Consider the following 14004-nt stretch of genomic DNA (forward strand, 5'->3'; position numbering starts at 1 on the left):
TCCAGATCTGGGGACTGTAACAAACACGTAATATAACTTTATTCATAAACTGCCAGCATTCTTTTCTGGGAAAGGCAATTACAGTATATGAACATAACCAACCATTTCTAATACACTTCCCTAACAAAAATGTCACCAGATTCTCCTTTAGCACAAAGGCTATAATATCAGCAAAGCTCAGACCTAAGGCTAGGTACTATACTAACTACAATTCCCGAGCAACCCAGGTGATTTCAAGCTCTGTGGGAGATTCTTATGATTTGGAGCTGTCTGCATAACAGGTTTCTGTATTAGGGATCTCCATACCTTAAAGGAGAAGGAAATGTCCAATCAATGGGGGGGGGGGGTGCCAAATGTTAGGGTAACCCCAATGATCACCTTCCTTCCTTATTTCTTCATGGGGGCGTGCATGTACAGTGGAATTATTAGCCAAACATCTCCATGCACTGATATGCAAAAACCAGTATAAAAATGGCAAAGGTCTGAAGCAGTGTAAAATAACGGCATGGAGTAAAATAACACACACCTTGATAAATTTGCCATTTATTTTACCCAGCTTTTTACACTGTTTTTTCAGTGAATTTTCATTAATGTGTTTTCTTCTGGTGGTCTTGGGTTTTGCTTACCCAATCAACCACATAGTATTTCAAATTTCAGGTCAGAGAAAGGAAAAATAGAAAAGCAAATAATTAAAAAATGCAAATAGAGCTGGTCACAGACGCAAAGATACAGTCGAACGAATGTTTCATGCGATTTTCGGATTGTGTGAGGATTGTCCTGAAATTTTTCATACCATGGCAACTTGTTGTTACATTGATCTGACAGGTTAAAAGATTTACTACCGATAATATCTTACAATCCCATACCTTGTAAATATGCTCTAATAGTTTCCATTGTTCTGACCCATTTAACTTTGGTGATGAGAACCTGTTGTTTTGGGAGAGAAGTACTTTTCCATTGAGCTGCTCGGAGTGTTTTTGCAGCCGTCAATATGTGTGTTGCTAGTTTGTTAGTCTCAGTGGTTTTCAATGTTTTAATGGGTAGCCCCAGGAGAAATGATAAAGGATCTGGTACAATAGTGTTCCTTATTTTAATCTGACTGGTTAATGGTAGAAGGTTAGACTGAAATGAATGAGCGTTCGTCGCACAAAGAATAAAGTCTGCCCATCTATGGCCAGATTTATTAAAAAAAACACCTGCAATTTGTCTCAGAATATTTGTGTCCTCATCATACTAAAACATTTTATGACCAACTTAGGCCTAGGCACACCCACTATGTAAATCCGGCTCTGCTAGTCAGGTTGGATCAGTGCAAAACATGTTGAGGCTGAGGTAGTCAGCGATGCCACTTCCTCATTTTTAAGTGATTTGCTTTTTCTTTCTGAAATAAAAAACAGTGTTAGATCTTAGAATCTACATTCTGTGAATAAATGTACCCAAGTGCCACAGAACTAATTCTACGATCTGCAGTACTCCCATGTTGCGGAGAGGAGGAGCGGCTTTTAAAGCCACCTCCATCCCCACTCGTTTAGAAGCCCCTAGGCAACAAGCAAAAGCAGATATCCAGTGGCCCCTGGGCCCCTAAAGAGCAGTGGACACTTGAAAAATAACTAATGCTATGTGGGATATTAGATGATAGGAAGTGGAAGCTTTGAGGAAATTTTCAGGTATTTCATCCAAAGTGGCAAGTTTGGGAAAGCATTGCAACTTAGTAGTTTGGAGTAGAAAGGCATGGTTACACATTTTAAATTCGACTGAAAGGTTACTTTCCAGAAATATATGGTTTTGGAGGGTCAACATATATTTTTGTGCTTTACCCCACAAAAAAATGCAGTAAACGTGTTGAATTTCCAGTAGATGAAGTGACCTCTGGGACAATTTGTATGCTCTAACTACATTTTGGGTTCTCTAAGGGCCAGATTCTTTGGTAATCCTCTGCACAATGGGCATTAAACTGTTCAGTGGACCTCTGACATTCATACTGAGGATGTTTGTTTTCTTGGTACCTTATGCTTTGTGGGAGATATGAACTTTTAAAGTGAAAGTTTTAAGGTGATTTTTCTGAATTTTCAAAATTTTTTATAAATACTGCTAAGTTCAGAAAAGCTTCGATGCTTGGTACTGTGGAGTAGAAATACATGATTACTCAATTTTTTTTTGGTATTTAGAGCAAACGAAATGCGAAATTCTGCTGGCACTTAAAGAGTTAATGATAATAAAGTCATGTTGATACAAAAAATCATGATGAGTAACGCAATATTTAGATGTTTTTAATTTATTGGTCAAATTATTGTTTGAGATTCACAAGGCTAAAAAAATTTGGGCAATTGGAACCCTAACAGGCCTGAAAAACTGTTCTGAATTGAACTGTTCAGCTCAAAACCAAACAGGTAGCAAACCAGGTTTAAACTCCAATTTGTGAGGAAAACAGTATGTTTAGCAAGTACCTACTTCCTGTACCCACTTCCTTGTTTATGCACTTCAAGGTTATTTCAGTATATCACTAGCTAGACTGGGTAGCTGTAGCCTATTGAAGCACCAAACCAAACCTAGGAAATAAAAGCAATTCTTGCAAATTAGATACTGGCTCAGTTGAGTTTGTGGGTAGTTGAGTTTGAGAAGTATTTATATGTAACTGGGAAGGCTACAAGCTTTCTCGAAACATACCAAATCCTTCTCCCTGTGGCATAGCAGTGTTACCTGGGCTCTGTGGGCACTGCCTCCCTGCCGATAGGTTTAATATACATATGGGTCCATTTATAACCGCAGCAGCAGTTGTAACTGCAGGATAATATATGCATTCATTCATTTCACAGATTGATACCTTTTATAAAAAGGTACTTCCATCCAAAACTGCTTGAGCATTTTGACGCCCTGAACCAATGTGCCCAGCATATATTTTTGTATGAATTGTGCAGCAAGTGACAAAGGGAAATATCAACGGTAGTGGTATCTCCAGAGTTCTCTGCACACTGTGAAAATGCTAAAAATCAAGCGCAAATGTAATTTTGAAACAGAAAGGCAGAAATGACTGGACATAGGACATTTTGGCCCTAATTGATTCCAATTCAAATAAAAACACAAGCACAATCGCACACAATTTAAACACTGGACACAATTGATAACTCCCTCTGGTGGGTGCAGTGATGCTGGATTATGGGAGAAAGCACTGCATTCTGTGTAAGAAAACATGGTAAAATGCATCGTTGTCATTGTTAGGAGGGGATGTTTCCTGACTTGCTGTTGAGTTCCACAACAGCAAAATATGTATTTGTAGGATGAGCTTCCGTATACCAGAGGAAAATGATGAATCTTGCTATGCAGAGAGATGCTGATCTAGGGGCTAAGGATTCTCAAAATCACACAGGCTAGATGTATCTTTCAGGTAAAGAAACAGGCTATGGCTTTAAGTTCCCTGATCAAGTATAAATAATTTGGAAGCTCCCAAACTCTTATTTCATAGTGGTAGCATGGATCTTGGAAAAAATGTCAGAGGAGGTGGGTTCTTATATTGTCTTCAGCACTGCCCAGTAAGCATTTTTCTTAAAGGAAAACTATACCCCCCAAACAATGTAGGTCTCTATTAAAAGATACTGAGTAAAACAGCTCATGTGTAAAACCCTGCTTCATGTAAATGAACCATTATCATAATAATATACTTTTTTAGTAATATGTGCCATTGGGTAATCATAAATAGAAAATTGCCATTTTAAAAAATAAGGGCCGCCCCCTGAGATCGTACAATTCACTGTGCACACATACAAACCACATGTAAGGTCACATGAGCCAATTAACAAACAGAGTTCTGCCTTTTGCTTCCTCACTTCTTCCTGTTACAGTTAGTGTTGTAGTATTTCTGGTCAGGTGATCTCTGAGGCAGCACAGATAGAGTCACAAAATGGTGGTTCAAGGCAAGAGATGTAAAAGGGCAATATTTATGTAAATATATATTCCAGTTTGGTAAGATTCTTTAATATGTCATTCAATTTGATATAAACTATCTGTTGCTTAAGTATTCATTTTGGGGGTATAGTTTTCCTTTAATTTTGCTTTGCAAAATAATGTGCACTCCCCATTTCTTTATTGACTACAGTAAATACAAATGATTATTTTCTTGCAGGTAATGAACAATATGTTGCTGGTTTTATTTTGGGCTAAAACTAAATATTATCTTTAAAAATGATATGAGCTCTCTATAGATGTGCTATGGTCGCTGTTTCAAATGAGGGATGTGGTGTTATTATAGTTCCGGCCAGGGGAACAGAAGGAGGGGGAAAGCCAGTCACGGCCCTGCAGTCACACAAGCAAAGACAGGCTTTAGTTCTCTATCAGGTCTGCCTAGCTTGTAAATGGTTTGTAGCCTACAGTGAAGTGTCCTAAGTGCCGCTGGCTCCACTGCACAGCCTGGGAAAGAATGCATCAGGAAGTTAAACAGGTGGATAGGACTTTTAGGGTTTTGCAAAAAATTTCAATAAACCAACCCAAAACACTACTTTAAGAAAATGTCTTCTATATTTAGAGGAGTGTAATAGAACTGGTACATTACTGATTTTCACACAATATATATCCTTTAACATCCATCTAGTTTCACAGTGGTTACAGTTACAGACCACTAAGCTAAGTGGAACCATTTACTATAGGAGATAAAGTGAAACTCGGCAGCTCAGAGCATGCTTTTATAAGTTTTTGAGAAGTTTTGATATACCTCTGTTTGGTCACTAGAGGTCTACAGCATGCCATAAATTGTCATTCACTATATATATAGCTCTGTATCCAAGGTCTCTGCATGTGTAGCATTTGTTAATATGCATGTTTTGCTTTTTCTTTTATCTATATGTTTTAGAGAGGAGGCATTACCTGCACTGCATGCTTAATGCTAATTCACCTCTGCAGCAGCAATACTACCATGAAACAAACCAGCAGGCAAACTACAAGTATGTCCAATGTGCTTCATTTGCTCAAGGTGTATCCTGGGATCTGTAATACTTAAAGGTATGGTAGACAAATAAACTTGGCCTGTATTAAAAATGTTCTGCCTTTTCATTTAAAACATGTACTGAAAGGGACAAATGTATAATTTTGTTTCAACCCTTCCACCCAGTAGATTCAGCAGGTTTGGTTTAAAAATAATCAGTTCTATATAATGTGTTCTGTAAATGCTTCTGTGTCTCAAGAATCTGAAGAATTTCGTTGTTTTTATTAAAGACTATTTTTCCATTTTTTTTTTCAGTTTAAACAGTTCAAAAAGATGGTATAAACAAGTATGCTTTGTGTGCCAGCTCTCCTACCTAGCATATATCTTTTTGCCGTAGGTGCTCTCTGTTTTTAACCTCTCCTTCAAGCCATTCAGGCCTTGTATTAGTTATACTGACATACCCTCTCCTCTCACACCGAGGCATTGCTTGCCTCTGTCTTGTTGGTGCAGGGACTTAAAGGTTGAAGGCCTGAACAGGTAAAAGACCTGTTATCCAAATAGCATTGTTTTGCTTCCAATAAGAATTAATTATATTGTAGTCAGGCAAGGCACTGTTTTATTATTACAAAGAAAAAACAATTTAAAAAAATTTAATTATTTGATTTAAATTGGAGTCTATGGGACCTGAGCATCCTATAATTTGGAGTTTACAAGAGAACTTACATTATATTAAAAAAAAAATACAGCAGGGAAAATAAGTATTGAACATGTTAATTTTTTTCTCAGTAAATATATTACTAATGGGGCTATCAATACGATATTTACACCAGATGTCGGTAACAACTAAAGTAATCCACCCATACAAAGAACTCAAAACAAATAAATCCATAAATTAAGTTATGTGTAGTAAAGTGAAATGACACAGGGAATAAGTATTGAAAATGCTTACTGAATTGTATTTAATACTTCGTAGAAAAGTCTTTATTGGTAATGACTGCTTCAAGACACCTCCTGTATGGATAATATTCTAGGGGGTTCTGGGGTAGAGACCTGCGCGGAACCAATTTGTTAAACCCAACCCGCAACCTGCATTCTTACCCGATTGGACCCGCTACCCGACCCGCTAGTACCTTATACGCAACCCGATCCACGACCTGCTGACCATCAAGAAACAGGAAGTGCTGTCATTGTAAACCGGACGTGACATCATTGGAAGTAGGCGTGATCAGAAAAAAAGGAGTAAAACTCACTATTGAGAAGACCCGCAGCCCGAACCGCGACACGAAAACCCGGAGAACCACTGACCCGCGTTGATACCCGCTCCCGAAACTTCTACCTGCAACCCACAGGGTACTGCAGGTTCTTGGCGGGTAACCCGTGGGTACCCGACCGGCTGCAGGACTTTCCATATATTTTCAATTGGATTTAAGTAGGGTGATTGTACTATGACATTCTAGCAGCTTTATTTTCTTTCTCTGAAACCAACTGAGAGTTTCCATGGCTGTGTGTTGAGGATCATTGTCTTGCTGAAATGTCCACCCTCGTTTCATCTTCAGCATCCTGGTAGATGGCAGCAGATTCTTATCAAGGTACATTTCTCCATTCATCCTTCCTTCAATTATATGAAGCCCCACACCATGATGTTCCCACCTCCAAATTTCACTGTTGGTACAGTGTTTTTGGAGTCTCCTCCAAACATGGTGTGCTGCAACGTTTGTACAGCAAACTTTAAACGAGTTTCAACATACTTTTTCTTTAGCAGTGGAGTCTTGAGTGGTTTATAGAGGCCATGTCAGTTGAGTGCATTACTTATTTTCTTGCTTTACTTGTTTTCTTTGAAAATGTTGTACCTGCTAATTTAAGGTCTTTCTGAAGCTATTCACAAGTGATCCTTGGCTCTTAGACAACTCTTCTGATTATTCTTTTGACTCCTTAGTCAGAAATCTTGCAAGGAGCACCTGGTCGTTGTCAGTTTAGGGTGAAATTATGTTCTTTCCACTTCTGGATTTTGGCCCCAACGGTGCTCACTGGAACATTCAGTAGTTTAGAAATATGTCTGTAAACAATGCCATCGGTATGTTTTGCAACAATAAAGTCTTGAGAGAGCTTTTACCCATCATGAGATGCTTCTTGTGTGATACCTTGGTAATGAGAAACCAGGAGCATGTGCCAGCCTGGCCAGAGCAAACAAATCATCCTGTGTTTGTTACGGGAGGAGGAATTTATAACCCCACCTGTTGGAAACCTGCCATTACTTCAAGTACAGTCACTAAGACCTTCTCGAGGGCAAGCATAGCAGGCCTTCATATTGCAAGGTGTCTTGTTCAAGGTTCTTTATATTACAACAAGCTGCTGGGAGGAAGCAGACACAATATCCAGCTTTTTTAATTTCATGATAAATGGGGCTGCTTCAATGGGGGATGAGCATTATTGTAGTTGCTTATTTTATTATCTTTGTTTGAATGAAGTGTGCATAGTTATTATGGCACTTCACATTCAAGTGTTTACTACAGACCTCACCCTTACAAACCCACGCACACACTCACATCTATAGACTTAAACTAACATACATTAATGACATACATTGACACTAAGGTGGCCATAGAGGTTACAATTACAAGCTTTCCTGCAACTACAGGAAAGTTTGTTTGTTTTCTGTATAGACATCTTAGCTGAATTTTCAGATATACAGGTAGAAACAATAGAATTCTACCTGTATCTGACAAATCAGCAGTAACAGGGGGCGATGTTCGGAATCATTATTTTCAGACCTGCCCAAGTTGACCGTTATACGAGTTTTCTGCCAATCAGATTTGTGGGAAGGCCACCAAGGCCCGGGCCTAGGGCGCCAGGATTTTGGGGGCGGCATGCTGCCAAACCATACCCACATTGGTTCAGAAACACTGTGGATTAGCAGGAAATAAAAGTTTTTTAAATTTCCTGTGCGCCAATCCCCATCGCTACGGTCCAGACAATGGAAATTTCTGTGAATAAAAGGAAGGGGACAGGGGGGCGGTGAACCTCAGAGGGCCTAGGGGTGCCTGGTATGTAAATCTGGCCCTGCTGCCAATATCGACTCATCTTCCCGCATGCATGTATCGAATATTGTACAAAACTGAGTTTTGTACGATATAATCTGTGCGTCTATGGTAATTTTTTAGAGAAAATGTGTTTGATTTTACTGGATAGGAAAAATTGGTTTGGAAATACAAATGCACATTTTTCAATTCTAACTGTGCTTCTAGTCATTTAAGGAGTACTGTAATTCTGTAGAAGTGCTTATAGTGATATCCACATACTGTTTCAGATACTTTTACCATGTAAGTTTACTGTTTTGTTACTTTAAAATAAGGACTGGCACTGCAGTAGAGGAGAGCATATGAGAGGTTTTATTATACCATTATTTCCCAGACATTACTCTGTTAATGGCTGCTGCTGCCTTACATGGCAAACACCTTCTCTTCAGAACAGAATCGTAGCATGTGAATAATAAGCACTATGCACAATGTAAGCAGTATCGCCACATTTGGTGCTCTAACACCAGGGGAGACAGAATGCTAGATCATTTATTCACTGTGTTAACACTAACATTGCCACTTAGACAGAAAGTAATACTTTCATAGTTGTAGCTTGCTACAGTGTATACCAGTTGGAGAATACTGTTATGTTTTTACTGAATAACAAATGTATGTACAGCAGCATTCCCAACTACCTACCTGCTTTGAAGTTTAAAATATTGTCAGATGGTCAAGGGTAGTAACCCGAACAGATAGGAGATGCCTGGGAAGAAAAACAAATCAGGAAAATAGTTTTAATAACTTTTTACTCCATTTATAATTTTCAGTTGGTTGAAAAATGTAAAAACAATGCACTAAAATAGGCATATGCAGCTCCCATTGACTTTTCCATGAACAAGAACATTTTGACACTTTACATTCGAGCTTTACAGTATTTTTGTGCTTAATAAATATTGTACATATGAGTTATTCTAAGACTAATTTGAAGGCAGTTTCAGAAAAACAAAGTGCTGCATATGTTCCCACGAGGGATATACATTATTGTCTGTAGGGATACAGGGAAAAGTTACCACACAGAGGAGCTTTTTACCCCCTCTCCCCTCTTAACTTCTGCTTGCTTTTCTGTAGGTACAGAGCCATCGGAATCAGTGATTCCCCTGCTCAGCAGCACATGCAACGCCCACATGTACATACCATAATAAGCTCTGCTGCACTGCAGCTGTAAATCATTAAGAAACATAAAGGATGTTATTCTAGGCCTCATGACCCAGTTCAGTTTCGTCAAGCTCTAAAATTCCCACCAGGTAGATTACACTATTTCCAACATAACATTTTGTGGTGTTTTCTATATTGGTTGTATGATACTTTTAAACACTCTGAAATACATGATTATGTGAGTATGGAGGATTTATACTTATAAATGCTTGGCTAAAAGAAATGAAAAAAAAAAACATTTTCAGATACAAAATGTAATCCCTGGCAGTGCTGGACATAAGACTCCATCTTAAGTGATGAGTCACAAAAACTGGGTGTGCGGCATCAACAGTTATTGTTGAACCTGTCTGGTGGCCTCCCCATTTAAATGGGGTTACAAACACCAAAATGGAATTAAGGTTTCTATACACGAGCTGTGAAAAGCTGCCAACGGAAAAGACAGCAGTTTATTGCCCGGTGTATAGGGCTCTCTGATGGGCTTCCTAAAATTGGCCAGATGTCAATTGGGCAAAAAAAAAAATGAGAATTTTATTTAAGCTTCATAATACTGAAATAAGAAACTTTAAAAATAAAGTCAATTCAATATTCTGCATCATTTCTGAAATAATCAGGTTTATCTTAACTATCCCTCTCAAAGCACGTTTCTCTTCATTCTGTCTTCTTTCAGGAGTTGGGTGTCAGATGTTCATTGACAGTTAGATCCAATATATCTAATTGCAGGGGGGGGGCTTCCTTTCCTAGCAGATGAATTAAAGCTCACTCAAATAACTGATTCCAGTACAAACAAAATCTAACAAAATAACTGCCTTTTGCACAAATCCTGCATGTCGAGAGTCATGATGTCTAGTGAGTTCTAATACGTCTTCTAGGCAAAAGGAGCCCCCTCATAAGATATATGTCAATGAATATCTGACATTCAACTCCTGCAAGAAGAGAGAATGAAGAGAAACAGATGCTGAGAGAGGGATAGTGAGGATAAAATGAATTATTTCAGAAACGGTAAAGAATTTTTAATCGATTATATTTAGAAATTTTCTAATTTCAGTATGCTGAAGCGTACATTTTCATTTTTGAGATAATTCCCTTTTAAAATTCCTGGGGACCACATTGGTTCATTGATGTGGCTGTAGGTCCAATTGCCTGCGCTGTAATACAATCATTGGTTCCTATAGGGCAGGGATCCCCAACCTTTTTTTACCGGTGAGCCACATTCAAACGTAGAAAGAGTTGGGGAGCAACACCAGCATGAAAAAGTCCCTTGGGGTGCCAAATAAGGGCTGTGATTGGCTATTCGGTAGCCCCTATGTGGACTGGCAGCCTACAATAGGTTCTACTTGGCACTATACTTAGTTTTTTTTCAATTAAAACTTGCTTTCAAACCAGGAATTTAAAAATAAGCACTTGCTTTGAGGACCTTGAGAGCAACATCCAAGGGGTTGGAGAGCAACATGTTGCTCACGAGCTACTGGTTGGGGATCACTGCTATAGGGCCACAATCAGATCAGCCCAATATCGCCTGCCTCAAGGTGGACACATTGAGGAGAGATCTGCTTATCCTTTTGTGTATAACCACCTTTCCTATATACTTATATACATATTGTCAATTATTTTAAACTTGTTTTGGAAGTGTAATTGCTATTAAAAGCAATATATGTCTGTCCCTGGCTATCTTTGCACTGCTGGGAGGGACTGACAACAATGTAGCAGATGCTAGCTGATTGTCTTGCCTGGAGCTGGCATAAAGTGACAGCTATGGCTTTCAACTGCAATTCCCTTTTTTGCACCACTGAATGTTATTGGAAATTGGAAAGGCGCTTAGAATTTTAAAAATGCATTTTTATTTGGTCGGCGTCCCCTTTAAACAGTTGGAGGGTTGCAGCTTGACATCCCTGGAGATATTTCCACGCCAGTTACTGAAGTTTAGCTGTACCTCACTGCTGAGAGTTTTGGAAATCCCACTACTAGAAGAGGCCCTTGACTCCTGCTCCTAAACCAGCCTCTGCCAACAGAGAGAATGTTTTCTCATGTTAACCCTTAAATAGGGAGCTGTCAAAAGATGGAAACTGTTGTTCCGTGGCCCTTCTGTAGCGCCCAATCAGCTTGCTGGAAGCAGTCGTACAAGAGGCGCGCAGGCGGAACATCTGCACTACGTGGGATACGCTGTTTCCTTGGGATCAGTACATTACTACGGTACAAACAGCGGGCAGGAAAGCCGAGTACTGCCCTATCCCAGTCCCCTCAGCTCGTGTAGGGGCATGCAATCAAGCTACGCCCACTCTCTCCCCCTCAAGCTCCCTCGCTGTGTCGTCACCGTCATGGCAACAACAGCTGCGCCCGTCGCAGCCCGAGCCCCGAGACTGACCGTAGGGCAAAGTCACGCTGACCGACTGGAGAGCGCTCTCCCAGCATGAGGCTCCCGGTGGGGGCAGCAAGTGACTGAGGCACGGATAGACTGTCAGAGCTGAGAGACGCCGCGCAGCCCCCCCCCCCTCCTCCATATGTGAATTTATATGGAACGACATTTCCATTGGGAGAGAGAGAAGGCAATTGAGAGCTATGTAGAGAGTATGACAGAAAAGTCATTGCGTTTGTACATATCCCTGGGAGACAGAGAAGGACATGCATGACTAGCGCTACGTCGGCTCGCACATTTATTGCCAGAGACGAGTTTTTCCCTTTAGACCTATGTGTATGTACAGTAAGTGCTGGCCAAACTGGGGCCACCACTCACGGACTATCCAAAGGAAGCGCCGGCACATTCTTGCTCCCAGTCTCAAGTCGCGCACCTTTTTACTGAGCCGCTGCTGCTGGGCGGTCCCTGTGCGCGGGGAAGTCTCCGGGCTGCAGACACATCTTCCTGTGTGTAACGGGGGAAGTCTAGAGGAAGCGGCGATCCTAACACCAGGGGGTTGCGGGAGCCTCCTCTGCTCCTGACAAGATGTTCTCCCTGCGCCTTGTCACGGCGGATTACTATTTGGCTGCTCCGTTGCCGGGGCTGGATGTAACAAGGTCCCACTTCAGAGACAGTCTGGTGCGGAGAGTTCCAGTGGTGAGAGTGTTCGGAGCCACCCCTGCAGGTGAGGAACTGACACATTCCCACAGCTCTCTAAGGCAAGGGCATGGACCACCCCTGGTACATAGGCTACCCCTGGGCTGGTACATTGCTATACAAGACACCACAGGTGAAAGGTTTGTCTCAGAGTGTGGTACAGAGTATGGTACACAGCACGAGGAGAATTTCAGCATTAGGCAGACAGACTTTTACATGGCCTGACCCAGTTCTGGCACCTAGACATAGTAAGTAAGCTATTCTAGGTCTAGGAAAACAGCTCTGTGATGGGCCAATCTCTGACTTGTATATGGGCTGTTCCTAGATGAGGCACATAGACTGTGCCAGGGAAACAATGCTTGACCAAGTGTGGCATTCTAACTGGCATAGATCATTGACAGGATTTGCTATACACCGTTTGACATGGGCTGACTTGGGGCACAATGGTAGAATGACAGTTACACACTCAAATGCACATACTTTCTGGGAGTAAACTGAGGACCTGAACCAGGTCAGGTACATACATAGGGTCTTACACTGAGCACAACATGGTCAGACTGGGGCATAATCTGACTATGGGGCAGTACTTTGGCAGTTATCACAGCTATCACACAGTCTAGTAGAAGGCTCACTTAAAAGGTCCAAACACAGTCTAGTAAACTGGCCACTTTAGATTTGGACACATAGCACTCAGGCATTTGCCCTGGGTCAAGGGGTCCATCTCATGGTGAGGCACAATGGCTGGGTCAGAATATCTTCTCCAAGGCCAGGCACAAATATATCCAGCACTGTGCTAGGGGTTCAACGTAAATCAATCAAGCCAACTTGCTGTAATAGTATATTACTATATATCCATATGTAAGCAGGGGCCCCTCACCATTCCCATTCCATGACCCGGGTGCAGTAAGCCCCAGACCTTGTAAAATGTAGCTGTTACACTTCCCCTTCATTACAAAATACAATATTGCTTTGTCCGTTAAAGATCTCACCCAGTCGGCGGTGTGACCCAGGTGCTCTCGCCCTGGGTCCGTCAATAAGAACATACGTATCCACTGCACACCTCAATTCCTGTGGCGGCTCACTCAAGGGTCCAAAGAATCACTCAGTTCAAAAGTCAGGAAGAATAGCGACCTCGGACGCTGTTCTTAGTATCAAGATGTATTTAATAAAGTAATGTTTTTTACCTAAAGAAAACTTTTGAATTAAGCGATGCTTTGGACCCTTGAGTGCACCGCCACTGGAATTGAGATGTCCTAGGCCAGGCACACTAGTTAGGTCATTGCACCTGCTCCATTGTCAGGCATACAGGCTGAGTTATAGGATGCAAAAGGGTCCACAATTCAGGGTAAAATTGTCTGCTCCAGTGTCAGAAACATAGACAGAGCCATGAGTCACTCCAGGGTTAGGTGTTTAGACTGAGACATGGATCTCTATTCATGTGTCTGCTATGATGCTTTAATTGTGGTCTGGTCAAGAGTCAAGTATACAGTTGTGTGAGAAGGTTATGATGAGAACACAGGAGCTCATTCACAAACAATGGGCAATTTTGCAAACAAAATTGGCAGTAACCTATTGCAGTCATCAGTTTGCTTTGTTGAGGCAGCTGCATTTGCAACACTGAAATTAACATTTGATTGTCTACTATAGGTTACCGTACTTCCTAGATGCCAATTTGGGCAGTCAATTATGCAGATCACATCAGGGCTAGGCACATAGACTTGTACATGGTTTGTCATATTGTCAAAAAAGCTGGCAAGGATATGGATTCAGAGGAGAAGAAAAGTAAAAACACCCCAAGTGACTACAAT

The 14004-nt window shown here is 40.9% G+C and overlaps 1 protein-coding gene and 1 long non-coding RNA gene across 3 annotated transcripts in view; one reads left to right on the forward strand and one right to left on the reverse strand.

The window, feature by feature from the left end:
- Positions 1 to 803: 803 nt before the first annotated feature.
- Positions 804 to 12018, reverse strand: LOC121394242. Its single transcript, XR_005961577.1, has 3 exons — positions 11934 to 12018; positions 8632 to 8695; positions 804 to 1381 (listed from the first exon to the last, which is right to left on the reverse strand). It is a non-coding gene; the product is annotated as an uncharacterized LOC121394242 (long non-coding RNA).
- The window catches only part of rev3l.S (REV3 like, DNA directed polymerase zeta catalytic subunit S homeolog), a 123139-nt gene continuing 120251 nt past the window's right edge, over positions 11117 to 14004 (forward strand). The window contains exon 1 of one of the 2 annotated variants that reach the window (XM_041564626.1): positions 11117 to 12224. In XM_041564626.1, coding sequence (XP_041420560.1) covers positions 12086 to 12224 — 139 coding nt within the window. In that variant the 5' untranslated portion in view covers positions 11117 to 12085. The remainder of the gene's footprint in view (positions 12225 to 14004) is intronic. The other variant, XM_018265392.2, reaches the window with a different exon arrangement.

This window comes from Xenopus laevis, chromosome 5S (assembly GCF_017654675.1).
Source record: "Xenopus laevis strain J_2021 chromosome 5S, Xenopus_laevis_v10.1, whole genome shotgun sequence".
Lineage (NCBI taxonomy): Eukaryota > Metazoa > Chordata > Amphibia > Anura > Pipidae > Xenopus > Xenopus laevis.